This window comes from Diospyros lotus, chromosome 2, assembly GCF_014633365.1.
Source record: "Diospyros lotus cultivar Yz01 chromosome 2, ASM1463336v1, whole genome shotgun sequence".
Lineage (NCBI taxonomy): Eukaryota > Viridiplantae > Streptophyta > Magnoliopsida > Ericales > Ebenaceae > Diospyros > Diospyros lotus.
The window spans coordinates 10,816,484-10,837,001 of NC_068339.1; the positions used below are offsets into that span (position 1 = coordinate 10,816,484).

A 20,518-nucleotide genomic window follows, 5' to 3' on the forward strand; every position below is an offset into this window, starting at 1 on the left:
ATAAGAAATCACGTGACCTTTTTTCTATAAATCGTTATATAAATTTAACAAACACATTAAAATCATAAAAGTTTGTAATACTTTTTATATCTTTTTTTTTTATATATCTTAGTTAATAAAAACTATCTTAGAAAAATGCAAGTTCAAGGATAATTTAACGTCAACAAATTTTTTCACTGTAATAATATAATAGGTGACGACTTGTCACGTTCATTGATAGAGCAGATTATTTATTAAATTTTTATAATAATGTCGTTATTTTTTAAATTTAATTTATAATAATAAAATATATTATAAGAAAATTAACACACACAAAAAGGAGAAATCAAAATCTTTTAAGTTATTGCTATCAATTTACTGAGATGTTAATTCAAATAAAAACTTAAATGTTATCTTCAATTGCCTTTGAAAGTATTCTTACATTACTTGGTTAATTCAACTTAATTAAAGGATTTGTCAGCTAGGATAACCATGAAAAAATTCTCTTATATTTTAGTGGGAGGTGGGCATAATTATAATTGTATATCATCACATCATGTGTTTACTAATTATTTCAAAGTTTTTAGGTCAAAGTTAATTTTGATATTTTTGGACTAAGATTGCAAATGAATTTATTCGTTCAGAGGCGATTTAATGTTTAATTCGATAAAAACTCGTTCAACTTTATTCATTAAAATAAACGAATCGAACTTGATCTTAACATTAAACCCTAATATATAAATAAGTTAATCTTTATTTTAATAAAACTCAACTCGTTAAGTTCATAAATATATTTGATTAGAAATTCGTGAGTATACTTAATTAAAGGCTTATGAACATATTCAATTAAAAGTTCGTGAATATATTTGTTTATAGGTATATTAATAAATTTATTTATAATTTTATAAATATATTATTTAATATAAAATTATCATACTTTAAATTATTTTAATAATGTTATTAAATTTAATATATTTATAATTATTATATATATTAATTTAATCATTTAACATGATAATATATATTATATAAGAAAGTAAAATAATAGATTAAATTTAGCTAAACACACTATATAAATAGTTAACTTAAAATTAGAAAATCTAAAACTAAAAAACAAGCTATGAATCAAGACATATGAATTGAAGATTGAAGAGGAAAGCAACAAAGAAGACACCATGCAACCCACAATCCCAATCCACAATCGTTGTCATTGCAAGCCTCAACTTCAAGCTAAATTGTTGTTGATTACTATCATTTATTATCGTCACACATTCTCTATATCTCTAAAGTTGAGCATTGCGCTACCATTGTTTATCGTTATCGCACATCCCCAACCCTCTATCGCCTCATACACCTTTTCCTCTTTGCGAATATTTGTTGTAATCGCTTTCCGCTGCACACCCTATGTCTTTCTTTACCTATTGAGCCAAGCTCAACGAAACTTGACTCACCTCAATTTGATTGCAACCTTATTCATGATTATCAACAGAGCTCTCTTTCTCAATTGTAATACTTACAATTAATAAACAACATAAAACTAAGGAAATAAATATCAACTAAGAGGCAACTATGCGATGATACTCTTTCATCAAAATTTAAAACTTTAAGTTAAAGTTTCATAATCTTTGTTTCATGCAATGACTGACAAGCATGTTTTTTTAGCCAGAAAATCGTTTTGATAACAAAAATAAAAAATGGCATTTGGTTTGAAATTTTTTTAAAACTCTAAAAAGATGTTTTTGACAAAAATAATATTTATATCCTTAAACTTTTACTTTTTTTTTCTCTCAAAACCTTAAATTTTTTGTAATTTTAAATGTGTCTCTAAATTTTAGCCAAAAAAACATATTTATACTTTTGAACTTTTAATTTTTTTAACAGAACCCTAAATTTTTTATAATTCTAAATATGCCCTTAAATTTGTAATATTACTCATTTAAAAACTTAGACAACAAATAAAGTAGGGACACATTTTTTGTGTTTAAATGAGTAATTTACATTTAAAATTACAAAAAAAATTAAAGCTCCACAAGAAAAAATGTAAAAATTAAAAAATATAAATATAGTTTTGACCAAAATTCAGATGCACATTTAAAATCATAAAAAAATTAAAATTCTATAAAAAAAATAAAAATTAAAAAATCATAAATATGCTTTTTACCTTGTGATACCGTTTTCATTTCTTTCCTCTTCCGTATTACCATCAACTAGAATGTAGCTAACGAAAACCTCTACCGTCTGCTCCCTAGCAATTGAGGAGAAGGCGGAGAAGACAAGTTTTTAATAACCTCCGACATCTTCTCTAGATGCTGGCAACGTTTGGAGTAAGAAAGAAAATTAAAAAAAAAATACTAAATTAAAAATGAATACAGGGTTATCAACACTTTTTTTTAATAAAAATAAAAACTAAATACAAAAAATCAAAAATAAAAACTGAAAACTTTATCAAATCGCTCGAGTAGTTGGCCACCATACATAAGAGTACAAGTAAACAAGGCGAGAGAGTTAAGGATAATGTCCCACATCGAATGACTCTTAACAAGAGTGTGTTTAAATGTTCCAAATTCTCTCTCCGAATTACAGATTGCAAAGATGTATGTTATTATAAAGCTCTAGAAAACTAGACAGCAATCACCATTTTAAAAGGAAGCAAACAAGTCAAGATAGTTTAGCACTGTCAGAGCCCGATTGCGCCTTTTCTTCCATCTTTGTTCGCATCTTGTACTGCAATGTGGCAGGAGCGCAATCCAGCGGCGTTTCCCCTGAAGCGGAAGAGGATAATCAGTCCAATAGTATCAAATGGACCAGGACTCCTAGCAATCGCAGATTTGAACTACAGGAATGAGGGATATTGCAATCTACCCATTGAATGACAAATTCAATATTATTTATCAGATAGCCTTTTTGAAGAGGGGGGAGGGGGGAAGGTATCGATGAATTAAGCACTGATTTTTCTCTGTTAATATTTTACAGAACCACTGCCACAAGGGAACAGGAAGTCAAATAGAGTTCTACTACTCAGGAAAAGCTCGCCGAGACATTTCCATGGAGTTTATACACAATATTGATTAATTCACCTAGACAATGGATGTGATATAGTCAGGGCAGGGATGGAACCAGTTACCTTGTTGATTCCTGTGATCCATGCTAGCTCCATATTCAATGAGATTAAAAACTATCTCAGTTCGATTAAAAAGTGCTGCCTGCATCCAACGAATACAGTCAGAAAATAGTATCTTCTGAGAGAAGAAATGAACAAGTAACCAAAAAAATCAAATGTAATTTCAAGCACGACAAAAAGGGAGAAGTGTACCAAATGTAACAAAGACATTCCTTGCTTGTCACAGTAATTTGCATCCACACCCTGCCAATTTTGTTATGGCTCATAAAATTATATAGACAATATTGAAGTAACAACATGACTAGCATCTCACCAAGCCCAAGTAGCAACAGGCCACGGATAAACAGTTGATATGCAACCAATCAAAGCATTAATTGGTTTGGGAAAAGACTGCAGCCATAATAACAGGAGCAAAATAATGAAGTAAATAAAAGAAGTACCTTACTCAAAAGTTCCTTGACAGCTAAAGTGTCACCATTCTTTATTGCTTCTCTTAACCCCTAAAGCAACAAATAAACCAACAGAAGATTCAAGAGTTAAGATTTCTAGAACAAAATATGGAAGTGTTAACCTCCATTTGCTATTTTATGATGTCATTTTTTGGGGTTTGTACCTCTCCATCAACTGTGTAATCCACTAGAGATTTTTCCAGACTACTGTTGGTCACTTGACTAAGCCCAAAAGTTACACTGCAAATTTTTGCACAAGGTTAATGCCTACAGAATTGTTAACACTTAAAAGGAGTAAAAGAAAAGTTCCAAAAAAACTCAATGGCAGCAGAACCACAGAAAATAACCACATATAGACAGATAGATAATTAAAAGATTAGTTCAGAGAAGTTTATCCCCTTGAAGTAATAAACATACCGAAGCACAAATGGAAAAATTAAATGCATATAAGTTATAGTGCTTCTTTTTCTATCAGGATGAGAGAAAGTAACAAGGACTAAATGTTTACCAAGAAAGAAAGGACAGAAACAAGAACCTGGAAACATTCATCTCAAACCTAAGAAATATGGAATTGAACCAAGTGATATAGCTAAGGATGGATTATTTAACAATGCTCTGAAGCTCGTATGTGAGAATGAGTTCAACTCAATACTCAATTTGGTTTTCAAATCTAAGCCATCCAAGGCCTCATCATAAGGGTAGAAAGATATGGGCCATAAAACCCTGAACACCATCAACGACTGAGCCTTGGCCTAAATTGTAGATAACATACAGCTGAATCATACATGCAATCCCAGTTTTATGTCTGCATATAGAATGGACAATAAATTTGAACAAGAAAACTCAGAACGTACAATTGCTTGTTATTTGATGAAGAACCTCTATTCTTTGGAATTGCATCTACCTTCCTTGGTTTTGAGTTTGACTGAGCTGCAGTAGTTAAAGTACTTTTGCTCTGCAAGAAACATAAATAAAGTCTGCAGGGCTCCTGTATTCCATTGGGAATGCCTTTTAAGGCAATTACATTTTACCTGAAAGGTTGCTGCATCCCTGGATGGAGATGGCGTTTCACAAATGCATAAAGGCATTCCACATTTGCACTCTAAAATGCCTGAAACGGGAATGCCTTCAGTATTTGGTTTTGAATTGGACTCTGAAACTGCATTAATGTCTAATCTTGAAACTGTGTCGGTAACAATATTAACTCCAGCGGAAGAAGCTGATCCATCATTTTTCTTTGATCTATCTCAAATACAAAATTCAGAAATAAACAAGAATTAACAACTTGATCAGATTGATACTTTTAGCATTGGAAGAAAAATGAAAAAGGCGAAATAAGGACAAAGTGGAGAGCAAAAATGATGAAAGCAGCAGCAACCTCAACGGTTTCTTTCAAACGTGACCAACTGACCAGTAGTAAGACAGTCTGGTCTGATTTATTAAATTTCTGCCTAGACAGTCTGGTCTGATTAATCAAATTTCTACACCTAGATAGACGATTGATGGAAATTTACTGAGAAGGCTACTTCAATAGCCAATAAACATTTTTGTTCAGAAGGAATCATTCTTCATTATTCATTGTCTATTTTTTTAGGACTGGGTAAGGAAAAGTTGTAAGCACCTTTTTTGTTTCTTATACCTCATGCATCAAGACCCAAATTATGTGTGCAATGTTTTATTAAGTTCATGTTCAAGCAAAGGACTAATTTGATTGTACATGGCACATTATAATGTCATACAACTATCAAAAATGTGCAGTAAAGACGATTTTTTCTACACCACATCCCATGCCAACCGGCCCTAATTACAATAGATTCACTGCTTTATTAGCTTCTTTTTTTTTTTTTTTGGCAGGAAGTGAAGATACATAACAGAATTTTGCATTCAAACAATTTTTTATAGAACTAAATGAGTACATAACTGAAATGGTTGGCTAAATTGCATCTAATAGAACTTTGACTTATACATCCAACTGCCTGCTATTGTATCTTATCTGGTGTCTATCATCTTGCACCTCACCATTCTTGTCATTTTCCATTGGAGGTTTTATATTATTCAAAATCTCAGCCATTATAATTTGATCAACATCCCTGTATCTTTGAAACGTAAATCAATGTTGCAAGTGATATTTAGTTCGCTGCAAGCAGCATATTTTTCAAACACAAGAAGAAGAAAACTTATACTGAGCAATTTATTTATAGATTCAACAATATATTATTCATCCAACAGACAATTGCAGAAGCTCAATTATCTACTGATTCAGAAACACGCTGCAAGTGAGCACAAGCAATGTACATCCCAACATCCTCTGTGAGCATGCCTCCAATTGGTTATAATTTCCACTTAGATTGGACTAATAAGAACGCCAAAATATATCTAAATGTGTACTAGCAGATAGAAAATAACATAACAAATTACCCAGAGGCGTCATTAAAACAGTCAGAGCAAACTCTGACACACGAGTTAATACCAAATTGTGGTAAGGCCTGAAACAAAAATGACAGTGAAAACAAAAAATAGCATAATTAAAAACCAATTCATGGGCAGCACTGCATTGAAGAAAAAAAAACAACTTTTTTTTTTTTTGGGGGGGGGGGGGCTGGGAAGGAATAGATAAAGGAAGCATAAATAACTGAGTTAAGTATATATACAGGTTCTGTATAGCTCATACCATGTGATTTGATGAATGTTCAGCACATAATGTCCGACCACAACATCGACAATGATGCTGAAACATAGAGAGGGAGAAGGGTAGGTTAAGCCTAAACAGGACTGACTTGTGCAAGGCACAACAAGATCTATGCCACATAAAATTTCACCATCTCATATCTATCATCACATCACAGCATCAATAAGTAGAACATAAAAACTAAACCAGTCGTTCTTGCTAGTAATTGAAATGCATTGCAATTATTTTGATAGACCCTTGTTGAATGATTACGAAAAAAAAATATTCCTTTTTTCTTATCGATAAACAAACTCATGAGAAGAAGAAACTATTATGCCAATATCCTCGACTGCCATGAGTTAGTCATGATTAACCTCATTAGTCATTACCAAATTCATAGCTAATTCTAATAGAGGTTTACTTAAATTCCAGAATCAGCATTCCAGTAAATAAGGATTAAGCTTCATTATTGTATTTAAAAACTAGCTTGTTGCATGGCTAAAAAATTTCATTTACATGCATGCTGATCCACATTTGCATGGTTAAAATGGGCTTCAAGATTTTGTGTGCAAATTGGATCAGTCATTTTATAGAGACAAAGGCTTAGCAAGTTATTGATTTTGTGGGAATTTTCTGATTCTTTCTTTCTCAACATCAGAAAAACTTTGCAATGGCATTTTAAGGTTAATCCTGGAACCTCTACAAGGAAATTAATTACAAAGTCAACAAGCATCTAAGGAAACTGACCGAATAAGAAACATTATCTATACAATGAAAATGAATGTTTCTGCAATAGGAAATTGGAATCAAGGAGCTGCTGCAGAATTTTCAATATACAATCAACCTAATTGAGTAAATCTGCCAGCTATTGGAATGAGCTGGCAGATTATCCGAGTGGGCTGCAATTTCTTTACTGTCTAATCTTCAGTTTTTCTTTATTTCAAAAGATTTCCACATTGTTAGAGGAGTTCCTCTCAGTGTTCTGTAATTGTGTTTGCCTAGTCTTGTTCCAGATATTTCTACAGCAATCCAAGGTATGGAGGCAAAGGATTACATCACTCACTCAAGAGCCACAATTACCCACAACCTTAATTTAAATCTATTTGCCTATTTCACAACGCAAAATCATCCACTAGCCCTTAGCTTTTAGCTCTAAGAGCAGGAACAATTAGGAGGGTGAAATTGCTTAATATCCTATATATTGCTCTCGCATTGGCTAATGAGGAGTTGAAGTATATATTGAGAAATTGTGCATACATATATTGTGTGAGTTTGCTGCTAAACCCAAAAAACTTTACGATGGTTTAGACTGAGTTCCATGGAAGGATTTAACTAAAAATAGGTAATGGTGGTAGAGTGGAGTTTCAGGGTGATTCATGGCATTCCCATCAACCGCATGAGAGAGGCCTTTCCAAACAGTTTTAGGCTATGAGGACGCTACTTATTTTTAAACAATATAGTTCAAAGGGTTTTGCTGGTTTTGCATTCCATCCTTTATACATACAGGTTTGGTGTGATTATCGGTCTTCTCCTTACATTCAAACAAATGCTAGACATCTAACAATCAATTGGGTCAATACCACGTCTTAACATATTCCGCCGCATGCGCTAGGGGGTTAACCTGCCACTTGGAAATAATCGAACTCGAGACCTTAACAAAGCAACTCAAGTATCACCCACATGCCATTTAACTTTCCACAGGCTGAGGACAGCTAATCAACAGCCAAACAACTAGATGCAATTGGTTTTCAAGCTGTGATGTAAATAAGCCAAACAAAATAATACACCGCAATATAGTTGGGAAATGAAACAAAGTCTTGGAACAAGTTACCCAGTTGGAAGTCAACATACAGTCGAACGCTATCAGAAATGCTGCCAAAGATGGAAAACAATCTATGGGCAGTGCCAAATCTCGCCGACTGAACCTTTTATTTCCTATCCAAATTTCATTCCGATCTGACAATTATGCTCCTATTAGGGCTAAAGCACACTTGGGAGCAAACGCAATATTATTGACCAACAAAAGCAACCCATACCCAAATTCCGCTGTCAATTCAATTCAGCGGTTATGTAAAGATTACAAGTAGCTTGCAGAAGACGCAGTTATTATACACTTGAAAGGGGAAAAAGAAAGAAAAAGGTAGAATCGAAGACAAATACCCGCCGCCTGAAGGTGTTAAAGGTGCAATTGCAGACATCGCAGTTCGAGGCTTCCTGGAATGGCGGGGGTTCCATGGAGATCGCGATTGATCGCTATGTAATTTGAATGCAATTGATGAAGAAAAGATACAGATTTGATCGCTGTATAATTTGAATGCAATTGATGAAGAAAAGATACAGATTTGATCGCTATGTATATCTTACCCGTAGCCAGCTTATGTTCGCCCTTTATAGGGAATTCGCACGCGCTTGACGAATTGTGCTGTGAATTTCTGTTAAATGATAAGTAGACAACATTTAAAATTAAATTCGTAATTTGATATATTTAAATTTTTAATTTTATTATTTCAAATAATCCTTCTCTTTTGGCTGCTTTTTATTTTTATTTTTTGAGTACAGATTTACTTCGAATTTTGATATAAAATCAAATACTTTCAATAATAGAATAACCAAATAATTGTTAAAATTTTAAGCTGCATTCTTTTTTGTGCTTTAATTTTTAATTTTTAATTTATTTTTAATTTTATGTTTTGAAATTTTTGAAAACATGTTTTTTTTATCATTTTAAAAATTATTTCTTAAAATAAAAGACTAAAAAACACATTTACTTAATTATTTAAAATATATATAATATTTTTATCAATAAATTTAATTACTAAATAATAAAATTATACTATTAAAATAAAACAATAAATTTAATACTCTGCTAGCTTTATCACTTGCTTCCCAATGTCTTCCTGCATCTCCTCGTATTTCAAAAACAACACTTTCTCTCGCCCCCTCAAGCTCTTGTTCCAAAACCCTAGAAGATGCTCCCAAAAAGGCCCGAACCTGTCCACCCATTCACAAAACATCTCCAAGGCCTTGTCCAACGATATTCCCTTCCCTTTCCCTGGGGTACAATGCCACTGTGAACTGCCAATTTGAAATCACTGTATCCAGAAGGTTCCAATATGTAAATGATTTGACATTTCGATTCGGTAATGGAGCTCAGAAGCATCGAGTACGACATGTGAGTCACAAAGATCATCGGATCGGGTAGAATTTCCAGATCTAGATTCTTTGCTCTAGCATAAATATCGTATTCGAGGAATCAGACGAGATCATAGAGAGCGCAATTGACGGAGGAGATGGCGATAGTGGGCACGATCAACGGTTAAGGAAAATAAGATAAGAGAAAGATGAGAGAGAATAAAGAAAAAATAAGAGAGATAAAAGAATCTAAGTGTGCGAGATTGGGGGTGTTTTTTTTCACGTTTTGTGTATTTTGATCGAAAACACTCAAAAAAATCGATTTTCTTTATATTTTTTATTTTTAAAAACACAATTTTGAAAATAGCAAAGTAGTTAAAAACTTAAAATGGAGTGAAAATAATAAAGAGAACACAATTTTAATTTTCAAAAAAACAAATGAAATAGTCAAATAATCCAATTGAAAGCTATCTTAATCTAACAACAAATATCTCTCAAATATGTTGATCAATGATAATAGTTATCTTAATTTTAAAAGCTAAACTTTATGTCATAATTATTCATATCTGTGTCATTTATAAAATGATAATAAATAATTTAGATATTATTCCTATTAATATATGAATTGATATTTATCAAAAACTCACCATATCACCACTATAGTGGTAGCCCAATTGCTATTAGTGGTTAGGGATTAAATCATAATATATTTAAACACAAACTTGTGTATGATAATAAACATAAATATAAAAAAATATAAAATTCCATAATATATATGATAGTAGAGCTAAATTAATAGACTTATCTTTATACATAACAATTATAACTCAAATTATACATACTCTAATGTGAGATAAATCTCATAATACACCCAACCAAAAAAAAAATGCCACTCTAATTATCCATCACCCTTTGTATTTTAAGAAAAAAGCCCACCATAATAAGGCATTTGTTAATCCAAACAATAATATAATTCTTGTTTCTTTCCATTGCTGCCTTTTCCCCGCACTCTTCTTGGATGTCGTTGGACCACCTCAAGCTGAACAAAAATTAAATAAATAAATATTTTTTAATAATTTAAATATCAAAACCTGCACTCAACTATTCTTAAAAGAGGTGAACCTTACCCTAACCCACTCCCAAATAAATCATAAATTAATCTCTATATAACACCTTCAAAAGATTTCGAATCTAAAACTTCAAACATATTCACCAACATATTCGCTATCTACTCTTGCCATTGAAAATTTTGAGTTGCTTAAGTTCAATTTGTGTATTTCATGATTTTATCAAGTCCTTTGCAGAGAAACCCCAAGGAGGAAGGTTATTATATTGTTCAGTTATGTTAAATTGTGCTAGAATGCCCGCGTTCTTCACGTCTTCTATTGATTACTTAGTTTGGACATACAGTTAATTTTATACGTTATGATAAATTAGTTGCTTATGCAGAGTTATTAATCTTTAATGGATGGTTTGGGAAAAATTATTATTTTGTTTGAATTATGCTAATATTTGTTGAATATATATTAGTGTTTATATTTTTTATAATTTATATTATTAATTTATTTTAAATTCGAAATGAAACACAGCAGTGAATTATAATACTTTGTCCGATATATATAGTGTCAAACTATAATTAATATTGCCTTTATTTCCTACGCACCATTGACAACGTCATTTTATTTGCAACGTTGTTAGGTTAGGAAAATAATAATATGAATAAATTAAGAAATAAATTACACAAATCTCTGAAAAAATATAGGCAAATCAAGAAAACCTCTTTATTTTAAAAAAATTACAATAATATATTTTACCCTTAAAACAAAGATCTCTCTCGTTTCTCTCACGTCTCTCTCATATCTCAAAAAAAATTTAAAAAGAAAGAGAAAATATTGAAGGTGGGTAGACTCACAAGAAGTATATCAATGATGGGGCTACCCCTAAGCGTAGAAGGCACAAAACCTATGCAAGTCCACAATGACATCCACTAAACTCTGCTCACCATTCAAAGAAAGCCACACCCAACTTGACGCCCTGGTCTTAATCCTCAAACACACAATTACAAACTTCCTCCAAAGAAGCAGGTATCTTTCACAAAAATAAGCAGCATTAGCCATTAGGTCTCATCACTTGCACACAATTATCTGACTACAATGCAAACAGAGCATGCAGAAGTTCATGTCATTCTTCTGGGATTTTTCAGTTTGTCATTGAAATTCAGGACAACAATAAAACCATTTGATGCCTAGAACTTTTCTTTTTCTTATTCTGGGAAAGTAGAAACTAATGTGAAAAGCTAAAAATGAATGGAAGATTAAGGATGATGCCATGGAAAGTTGCAGTCAACGCAATTCCAACCAAAACTGAACTCTCCAAAATATTTATCATGGAGGATAGTGCTTAAAGCGCAATCAGGAGCGTGAAACTTCTCTGCATATCTTTACACATTGTCACTTAACAAGAAATCTGAAAAGTCTGAGCATTCTTACATAACATTGCCTCCGCATGTGTTGACAATATGTCCTTGAGCTGCTCAGTCTTCTGAAAGTTCAAATTCGAATTAAGGTCCTCAATGGTGGGGGAAATTTTATTTTTTCATTCATCTCCAGTGTTCTAAACAAGGAGAAGTTACCTTCTTTCCATATTGCTTCCATTTCCCTTCAAAACCAAACAGAGCAAATTTCCACTAACCCTTCAACTATTATTTATTTATTTTGGTGAGTAATACTTAAAACAAAGGACATCATTAATGGGTTAACCGTATATACAGAATGCACAAAACCTATGCAAGTCCATAACTATAAGAAAGGGTCCAAGAACGAGAAGAGAACGAAAACAATAGAGGGTTTACTCTCTCCATCAAAACATCTAACAAACTCAGTATTTTTGCTTCCATTTGTTGGATGTAAACAGATCGAAACTATACAGTTCGTGTACATTAGTTGAGAGAGCTGACACTATCAGATTCATAGAAGACACACAATCCATGGTATCTGTTAAAACGGAACAGTTGTGATAAAGCAAGTGCTTTACAAAGTTTATGTTAATATACAAGAAGTTGTCAAAAAGTATAGAATTGTGACAGCGAAGTTTATTTTTCACTTCTCAATAAAAGTAAATTGGACAGTTAATCCAAAACCTAACTGCCCCCTCATCCCCCGAGGGAGAGGAAAATATAGAAACACAAGTGTAAATGGTAAATACAACAAGAGCAGGCAAATTCAGGGTATTTACTTATACCCATCTTTCCTTCTTACCTGACAAAACTTTTCACATGGCAGGCATATTCAGTAGACCATTTCATCTTTGCTCTTACAGTTCAGGCTGCCTTGTTTTTCAAACATGAGAAAAGAATGTTTCCCATCCAAGAAAAAATATGAAACAATCCTAGAGCATCTACAGCTTTTACATTGAAGGGATTGGGAATATCTCAAATAATAGCATAAAAAGAAATATGCTTACCTCGTTTGCCCATTGAAGCAGCAATGAGATTAGCCCATCTATGATGTGCTAGGACTGCTGTAGATGCTTAAACGCATTACAACCAGCTCCAACTTCATCAAGTGCCAAGAAAAGCTTTGGCAAAATCTTGGACAACATTAGCTTGAAACCTACTGAATTTGCATTTGCACTGCTTTTTTCACTTAACGAGGCATCGTTTGTCAAAGAGCCTATTAAGTAGCCTTTCATATATGCATCACAGGCCTTGAGGATGTAATAACCGCGCATCCTGAAATGATCTTCAACAAGCTCTTCAAAGTCCTAGAAACATAATAACATGAGCGGAAATTAACAATCATAGCATTTTTAAAGCACGTTCACATTAAACACCCAGAAGATGAAAATTTATTACAACAATCCCAAGCCTTAATCCCACTAGGTGGGATTGGCAAATATGAATTCTAAACCTCCTGTAGGGTCCATGGAATACCCTCTGTGAGGCCATTATATCCAATGGCATGTTTAAGAGTTTTCCATGAAGTTTTATTTGGTCTTCCAAACTCTTTTGTTACAGATTTCCTCCATTTCATAATGACAACAAGCAAAAGGGAATCAAATTGGGGGAAAATATACCAAATATGGTTTATCACCTTTGGTGGCTTTCTCATTAGATACATCATTGTCTTGCAGTTCAGCAAGAATGTATTCTCATTGTAAGACAATGAATTTTTTTCTCCCTCAGCTGTCCCAACTTGCTTATCATACCCAGCTTCATTAAAATATGGATTGGAATTTAGTACTAGCCCCTGCAGTGAAACCAGAACTTGAAGGATGCTGGAGGATGATGGATCCCAGACTTCATTTCCTTTGCCAGTCCAGGTATTTAAAAGACTAAGGCACACTTTGCCTTCCTCATATAAGTTTGGGTTTATTCGCCACCCTCCAGAGTGATAATAAGCTGACTGCAATATCAAAGAAAGATTCATAAATAGTTACTCATTATCTCAAATTCAGAGATACAAGTTTGGCATGATTGGATGTTTTTTAGCTTATCAAATCCAAACAATCTATCCAGAAATAAACATGACCAATTATATGTACCGGAGGAACATCAGGGTACTCAGGTGGAAGGTGAAAATCAAAAAAGAAAAGCCCATCCTGGTAAGGCGTCCCATATGCTCCAACTATCACAGCCCTCAACAGATCCATTCGATCTTCATAAACTCGTACATAAATCCCCTCTGTTTAAGCATTGTAAACCAGTTAACCAATCCTTATGCTGATTTGGTTACAAGAATTTTAAAAACAACAAAAAATATATACCAGGCAGGTTGTTCTGAAGGATGCTCCAATCTTGTTGAACTTTCTTCAGCCATTTCCTTCCAGCATTATTCTGCGTGTGTTTTAAGACATCCAAAGTCAAATCATTAAAGCCATCAGTGCAACAAAGTTCAAAATCAATTTTATCAGGAAATTCCTACTAGTTTGAATATTAAAAATTATTTATCCCGTTAGAGGCACTTACAGAACCTACAACAAATATCACCCCTCTTAACAATGAACTTAAAAGAAGCTAGGTCATAACCAATTTCAAAAAAGTGAAAACCAGAGATAGACCCAGTGATTTTCCAATTCCAACTCACAAAACTTATTTGCTTTATGTTTTTCGCTTAATAACAAAAAGAGGAGTATCTTACTGCAAAGACGATATCTTTTTTGAGTGCAAATTGCAAAAATCATCTTTTTTTGCAACATTGATACAAAGGGAAATCATTAACTAAGAAAAGGGCTCATAAGAGCTACCTGCCCATTTGCACCAAGAAAATAATGGTCAGAAGGATCTTTTGCAATATCAAAGCCTTTGAAACTGGGAATATCATCCTCATTCTGTGAAGACCCGTGCTGTGTTTCAGGCTTCAAACTACAAAGAGCTTCTGCTGCCTCCAATAAATCTTTGGTGTCAACACCTTCATCTCCTTTTCCATGAGCAGTTTGCACACCAGAATTATCACCAGGATTATATGTTAGAGAGCTAGACTGTTCAAAAGGATCACTTCTGAAGGCAGAGTTATCTGTCCCTTGAGACTGAAGGTCATTCTCTTCAACAGAGTCCAAATAAAATACATCTGTCTGTTTTTTTCCTCGTGAGAATATTCCAGTAGCTAGACGTGTCACAAATCCAAGTGCTGCAAGGGGAAGAGAAAGAGGTCCATTACTTCCGGAATTTTCTCCAATCATTGTGCTCTCTTCTGACTTAGGACTGATGTCTTCAACATTTTCCAGCCCATTTTCCTGAAGAAAGAATATGGATGAGAAAAATTCCTCACCTTACCACAAGGAGACACGTCATAATCTAACCTACACATCTGTTGATTGTCTAGTTAGTATTTAAAAAGTTATCAGCATGATCCACGAATGGATGGTTAAGCATGTATAATATATCTGGGGAGGAACCAACCACTTGTTTGTTCTACATACAAGCAGCTTGATTAAAACAGTCAGCAGACTTGATGATCACCTAGCCCATGAAAATTTCAATAAATTTGATATGAAAATTCCAAAGCAGACAGCATCACTGCCATCCCTCACCCCAGGAAACATGGCAACAGCTTCTTCTGACATACAGCTAATTTTCTTTTATTTTCACTTTTCCTTTTGACCATTAGCTAAACAATAAACTACCTCACTTCATTGAGGACATCATCAAACAAAACCACCCAATACCCGATTTCAAGTTATTTGTTAAAGCTAAAAGATATTAAATAAAGGTCACAGAAAATATTATTCCAGGCAGAAACCAACCTCGTCTGCATTCTCAAGGGCATCCATTTCACCATCATCAACAGTTTCCCAGCTAACAGCATCATCACTAACTTCACTTCCAGCAGCAATTGACTCGTCATCATCACGACCAACAACATAAATTGCTTGAGGGCCAACCTATTGCAAAAAACAAGGATTTTGAACGAGTAATTGTCAACAAAAATTCCAGGAGAAATATTTCTTCTTTTTCATTTCTTTTTTAAATGTGATATGTCATAAAACACACAAGAAGGAACTCAAGGAAGCAACCCCTCTAAAAACTACAAAACAAGAGCATCCTTACAAGAAGAATACAGTTAACATACAAGCAAACATGCAGATGAACTGAAAATAACAACCTTTGTCTCTTAATTCAGTTCAAACCCAGAACTTTTCAGAAGAGAAAAAAGAATATAGAAAATCAAATCTCATTAAAGACATCCAAACAAAGAAGTATGACTTTAAGCAATCAAAATTGCAGAGGGAATCACACTGAAGGAGTAATAAACTCTATGCATAGTTATTGCAAAAAAAGGCAGCTGGCTACACACTTGCAACAAAACTTGAGACATAAGATAATATCAGCATTAATGCTTATGGTGTTATTGCAAAAAAGGCCAGCTGGCTACACACTTGCAACAAAAATCAAGAGATATAAGATAATCTATATAAGCATAAAGCATTAACATTTCGCAAGGCCTTTGCAATAAACATACCATTGAAACCATCCCATCAGCCCATGTAACTTCAATATCACCATTTTGGAGACCAGTAATATTCCCAACCCAAGAAAGATCTGAGAAGTTGGCACAAGCTTCCTTGGTAGATGAACTTTCCAGTTTCTTACTTCCTGAGCGCTTTTTAGAATCTCGCTTAACAGGATTTGGACAAGCCAGCTGCTTCTCTTCCTCAACAGAATCTCCAATGGACATGTTTGAAGTTATGGTAACAGGTGACAACCGAACAACTACATCCCCATAACAATAATCATAGTCAGGGTGCCCCTCAAGCTCATAAACACTCACCACTTCCTCCTCCTCGAACTCTCGAGGATCTTCAGCCCGGGCAACTGGCTTTAACCACCTGACGCAAGCTGTCCGCTCTTTTCCATTAACACTTTTCACAACCCCAACTCGCCTAACTTCACAACCATCATTGTTGTCATCCGTGGCCTTCTCCACCACATACTGTTCTGCAAAAAATTCATGATCACCAGGACTATCCACAGGAATCAAAGTAGTTGAGTCCAGTTGGCATTCTCTTGTTCCATCCTGCCATGCTACATCAACACTTGTCTTCGTATTGACAATAAGAAGAGCCCTTTCAAAAGTTTCCTCTTTCTTCCTAGCCTTCCTATCTTTCCTAACCACAACTTTTCGAATCTTTTTGCGATGAAGGGGCCAAGTTTCATGGACAGGCTCCTTTGAAACTGACAGTGAACTACTACACGAACTGGATGCTCGTGAAGAATTACCATCTACATTTCCACTAGTTCTTTCAGAGGGACCATCCACATCCATGTCCACGGTCTCACTTACTCCATTTGATTCCTCTGAAACAACCATATCTGACTCACATTCATGACCCATTTGAGCAGATTCTAATTCACCTTTGGTAGAATCATGGAGTTCAAGATTTGATAAATTCTTTTCCAGGAGAGAAGACATTGCAGGTGTATGAAGAAGAGACCAATCACCTAATTGCCAATTTGCATGCTCAAAGCAAGACAATATTTTTAAGTTCTTGGGACTCTGCTCTTCAGCCGGGGTAGTAGATGAATCAGGTCCATACCCTGCAGATGCTATCCAATATATAAATACAGACCCTACTGTAACTTTAGTTACAGTTCCTTCCAACCGGTTGGGTTTCCACAAACCAGATAGCCACCTTGAATTTTTGAAAACTGATGAAGAGGTTGCCTTCACACGCTGCCCAGGATAATAAGGGAAGTGGCCATCTTCAAGAGTCTGCTTGCCCACTGGTTTGAGACGAAGTGGGTCAGCTTTCACAACTTTGCACACAGAGCCATCATCAAACAACACCGTCACATTATCTAGAACATCATCAATTCTGCCTAGCCAAGGGCCAAGTACTACATTATCACCCACAGCAAAATCTCTTACACGTTTCAAGTCTCTGGATGATACACCTTTTATAATAGACCCATCAGTGGTTAGCAAATCAACTGAAATATGGACATCAACAACAACACCAACTTGACCAGTTGGATCTGAAGCTGCAGCCACAAAATCCCCATGTAAGAATCCCCGATCAACAACCATTACCTCACAAAGATTTTGTGTTGTCTCAGACTGATCCATCCAAAGCACTCGAATCTGGTCAGGGGGAAGAGAGTTGCTATTCCAACTGCCACCACTTCTGTTATTATCGCTCCCATTAGCATTATCATTGTCATGGTTGCCACCTTCCTCGCGAAATCCATCCCCATCATTATCATCCTCGTCATCCTCATCTTCATCATCAGTTATGCTGCTTTCAGACTCTGAGTCTGAATCACCTGGAACTTCCGTCACAATGCCAAACATACCACTACTTTTGCTCCTTACAACATCTTGTCTATAAACGCAATTGGCATTTTGCAGATTCCTCACTACTTCATCTAGGTTGCTTTCAGAATGTACATTTAACATAGGAAAATTCAAAGTGGTGTTGTCCTGCCCAGTCATGGTGGATTCATTTACTTGCATAACTTCATCATGTTGGTCTCTTTCCATCTGCCAGGCACAAGACAAGGCATGGATCAGGAACCATTCGAAACCCATGTTCAGTAAAATATTCATTCCCCAATCCTCAGTAAATAAAATTATCAATTTCACTCGTGAAGAAGTTTCAGATTTCAAATATGTAAACAAGAAAAATGTAAAGCCTTTTTCTCATACCAGCTACAAATGCTCGTTATCTTAATTTTTTGGAAGTTATTCTAACAATAAAAAAAGATGAGATTTTTCAGTAAATTTGAATTACACCTCAAAAAGAAACACAGTAACTAAAAATCAATATCTTTTGACAAAACTCCCAGTTGAAAAGGTCAAGGTTGTCTCTAGTGACAAAGTTATGAAAATCATAGACATGGCTCTTCCCCCATTCCCACTAATGCACAAATTAACTGAATGCTGTTAATTAAACCACAAACAAGAAATGATACTGACAAGCAAGACAACAAAAGGTGCAAGTACAAAAGAGAAGAATAATTATACAGCTTGAAGGAGAGGGAACATGAAATACAGGAAGAACAAAACAATCTGAGCCAGAAATTTTCATTTATTTGAAGAGCAAGGAAGACAAACTCCTATTTCAGCTCTTCCAGGGGCAACTAACGTTACATTAGCCTTCAAACCTGAGACATTTTTTATTTTTTTTTGACAAGCAAGCACAGAATATATAAAGCGGTTTTCAGTTTCTCTTCTCCAATCCATCCCCATTTTGTGGATTTTCTAGGCGTCCAAATTGGATTCTGAGCTTATCCATGTGCTTACTAATAAATACAAAGGTGTAATTGTTCCAGAATAATGATGAAAACATAAACCCTAAGGCAGCCGAAATTACCAGGTAAACGGGTCGTCAGTCAAAACGGGTAAACACGCATACACATGTAGATACTCATATATATGTATATATATATATGTATGATATACTCATATCCGTAGCAACGGTCGAAAAGAGATCTCAAAAGAAAGAATCGCTTACCTTGGATATCGTGGATTTTGAAGAAGAAAACGAGAACGAGAGAGAGCGCAATGGACAGAGAGCTTTCTCAGGTTTGGTAGAAAATAATTTCTCCTCTCCCTGTCGTGAAATATAAAAAAGCTAGGGGGACGGGAGCTACAAGGGCATATGGGTATAAATGTGATTGCGTGCCGTAAATGCGTTCCTGCGAATATATGCAAGAAATTTCAGTTTTCACAAATTCATCAATCGGATAAAGCAAATTTCTCAATCAGGGCAAGAAATTTCTCTATCACTCGAATGAAGAACAGAGAACATTAGGGCTATTCAAAACCATCGAAACTTGAATCAGATTGGAATGCACGAACCCACTCAACGGACTGTTTGAGAAATCATGAGGGGGATTACCGGGTAAATCCTAGGGTTCGCAGCTCCGGGATGAAATCAAGCTGGATGATGTTCAAAACCAGCTCTGAAGCCTTCTTCAAACCGCTTTGCTCGGGGCTATTCAGAACCAGATCTGAACCAGAAGGCAGGTTTCAAGGGACGTTGATCGAAGACTGCAAAGCGAGACAAAGCTGAAGCCTTCTTCAAAACAGCGAAGGGAGAGAGAGAGATAGAAATGGTACGACCTTCGAGCCTAACACATTGACAGCCCGTTTGGAGCCAGGAGCTCCTTCAGGGTCGGAATTTTAATTCCATTTAGAAATCTAATTATTTGTTTGAAATATAATGTCACCAATTAAAATTTAAAATCAATTTTTATGTCTGAACGAGATAGAAATTTAATTAAATCAGTACTATATATTCATTTAATAAAAAATAACTATCCAATATTATTTGTTAATCTTTAAATATATGTCACCAATTAAAATTTAAAATCAATTTTTATTTCTGAATGAGATAGAAATTTAATTAAATCAGTACTATATATTCATTTAATAAAAAATAACTATCCAATATTATTTGTTAATCTTTAAATATCTCCATATTATGTGATCCAACAAATTATTCTTTATAAAATAAATAACAATAATTTATATATTATTGTTCCATAAAAAATTAAGATAATAAGTATGAAAAATAAAATTACACAATGGTGTCATATATATCTACTAGCGTATGATTAAAGATATGGTATAAATAATATTAAGATTAAAATATAATTATAATTTATATATATTATGTTATAATAATTTTATTTATATTAAATGCTCTATAAAAATCAAAACATATAAA

At 34.2% G+C, this 20,518-nt stretch overlaps 2 protein-coding genes across 8 annotated transcripts; both read right to left on the bottom strand.

Annotated features, from left to right (window-relative positions):
- Positions 1-2,401: 2,401 nt before the first annotated feature.
- Positions 2,402-8,649, bottom strand: LOC127794923 (uncharacterized). 5 transcript variants are annotated; one of them, XM_052326232.1, is made up of 11 exons: positions 8,582-8,649; positions 8,378-8,470; positions 6,221-6,277; positions 5,968-6,035; positions 4,581-4,791; positions 4,404-4,504; positions 3,714-3,789; positions 3,541-3,600; positions 3,293-3,343; positions 3,104-3,182; positions 2,402-2,741 (listed from the first exon to the last, which is right to left on the bottom strand). In XM_052326232.1, the coding sequence occupies exons 2-11, from the start codon at positions 8,450-8,452 to the stop codon at positions 2,638-2,640; spliced, it is 882 nt and encodes a 293-aa protein (XP_052182192.1). In that variant the 5' UTR covers positions 8,453-8,470; positions 8,582-8,649; the 3' UTR covers positions 2,402-2,637. The 5 variants fall into 5 exon arrangements, with proteins under 5 accessions (XP_052182192.1, XP_052182193.1, XP_052182194.1 ...); XM_052326233.1 differs by lacking the exon at positions 8,582-8,649 and adding an exon at positions 8,049-8,173 and having other exon boundaries at positions 8,378-8,503; XM_052326234.1 differs by lacking the exon at positions 8,582-8,649 and adding an exon at positions 8,069-8,173 and having other exon boundaries at positions 8,378-8,500.
- Positions 8,650-11,544: 2,895 nt separating this feature from the next.
- On the bottom strand, positions 11,545-19,955 carry LOC127794924 (probable ubiquitin-conjugating enzyme E2 23). 3 transcript variants are annotated; one of them, XM_052326237.1, is made up of 10 exons: positions 19,688-19,955; positions 19,301-19,484; positions 16,309-18,327; positions 15,593-15,730; positions 14,594-15,082; positions 14,114-14,183; positions 13,892-14,031; positions 13,441-13,752; positions 12,812-13,111; positions 11,545-12,007 (listed from the first exon to the last, which is right to left on the bottom strand). In XM_052326237.1, the coding sequence occupies exons 3-9, from the start codon at positions 18,325-18,327 to the stop codon at positions 12,860-12,862; spliced, it is 3,420 nt and encodes a 1,139-aa protein (XP_052182197.1). In that variant the 5' UTR covers positions 19,301-19,484; positions 19,688-19,955; the 3' UTR covers positions 11,545-12,007; positions 12,812-12,859. The 3 variants fall into 3 exon arrangements, with proteins under 3 accessions (XP_052182197.1, XP_052182196.1, XP_052182198.1); XM_052326236.1 differs by lacking the exon at positions 11,545-12,007 and having other exon boundaries at positions 12,337-13,111; positions 19,688-19,954; XM_052326238.1 differs by lacking the exon at positions 11,545-12,007 and having other exon boundaries at positions 12,337-13,111; positions 19,648-19,954.
- Between the last annotated feature and the right edge of the window lie 563 nt (positions 19,956-20,518).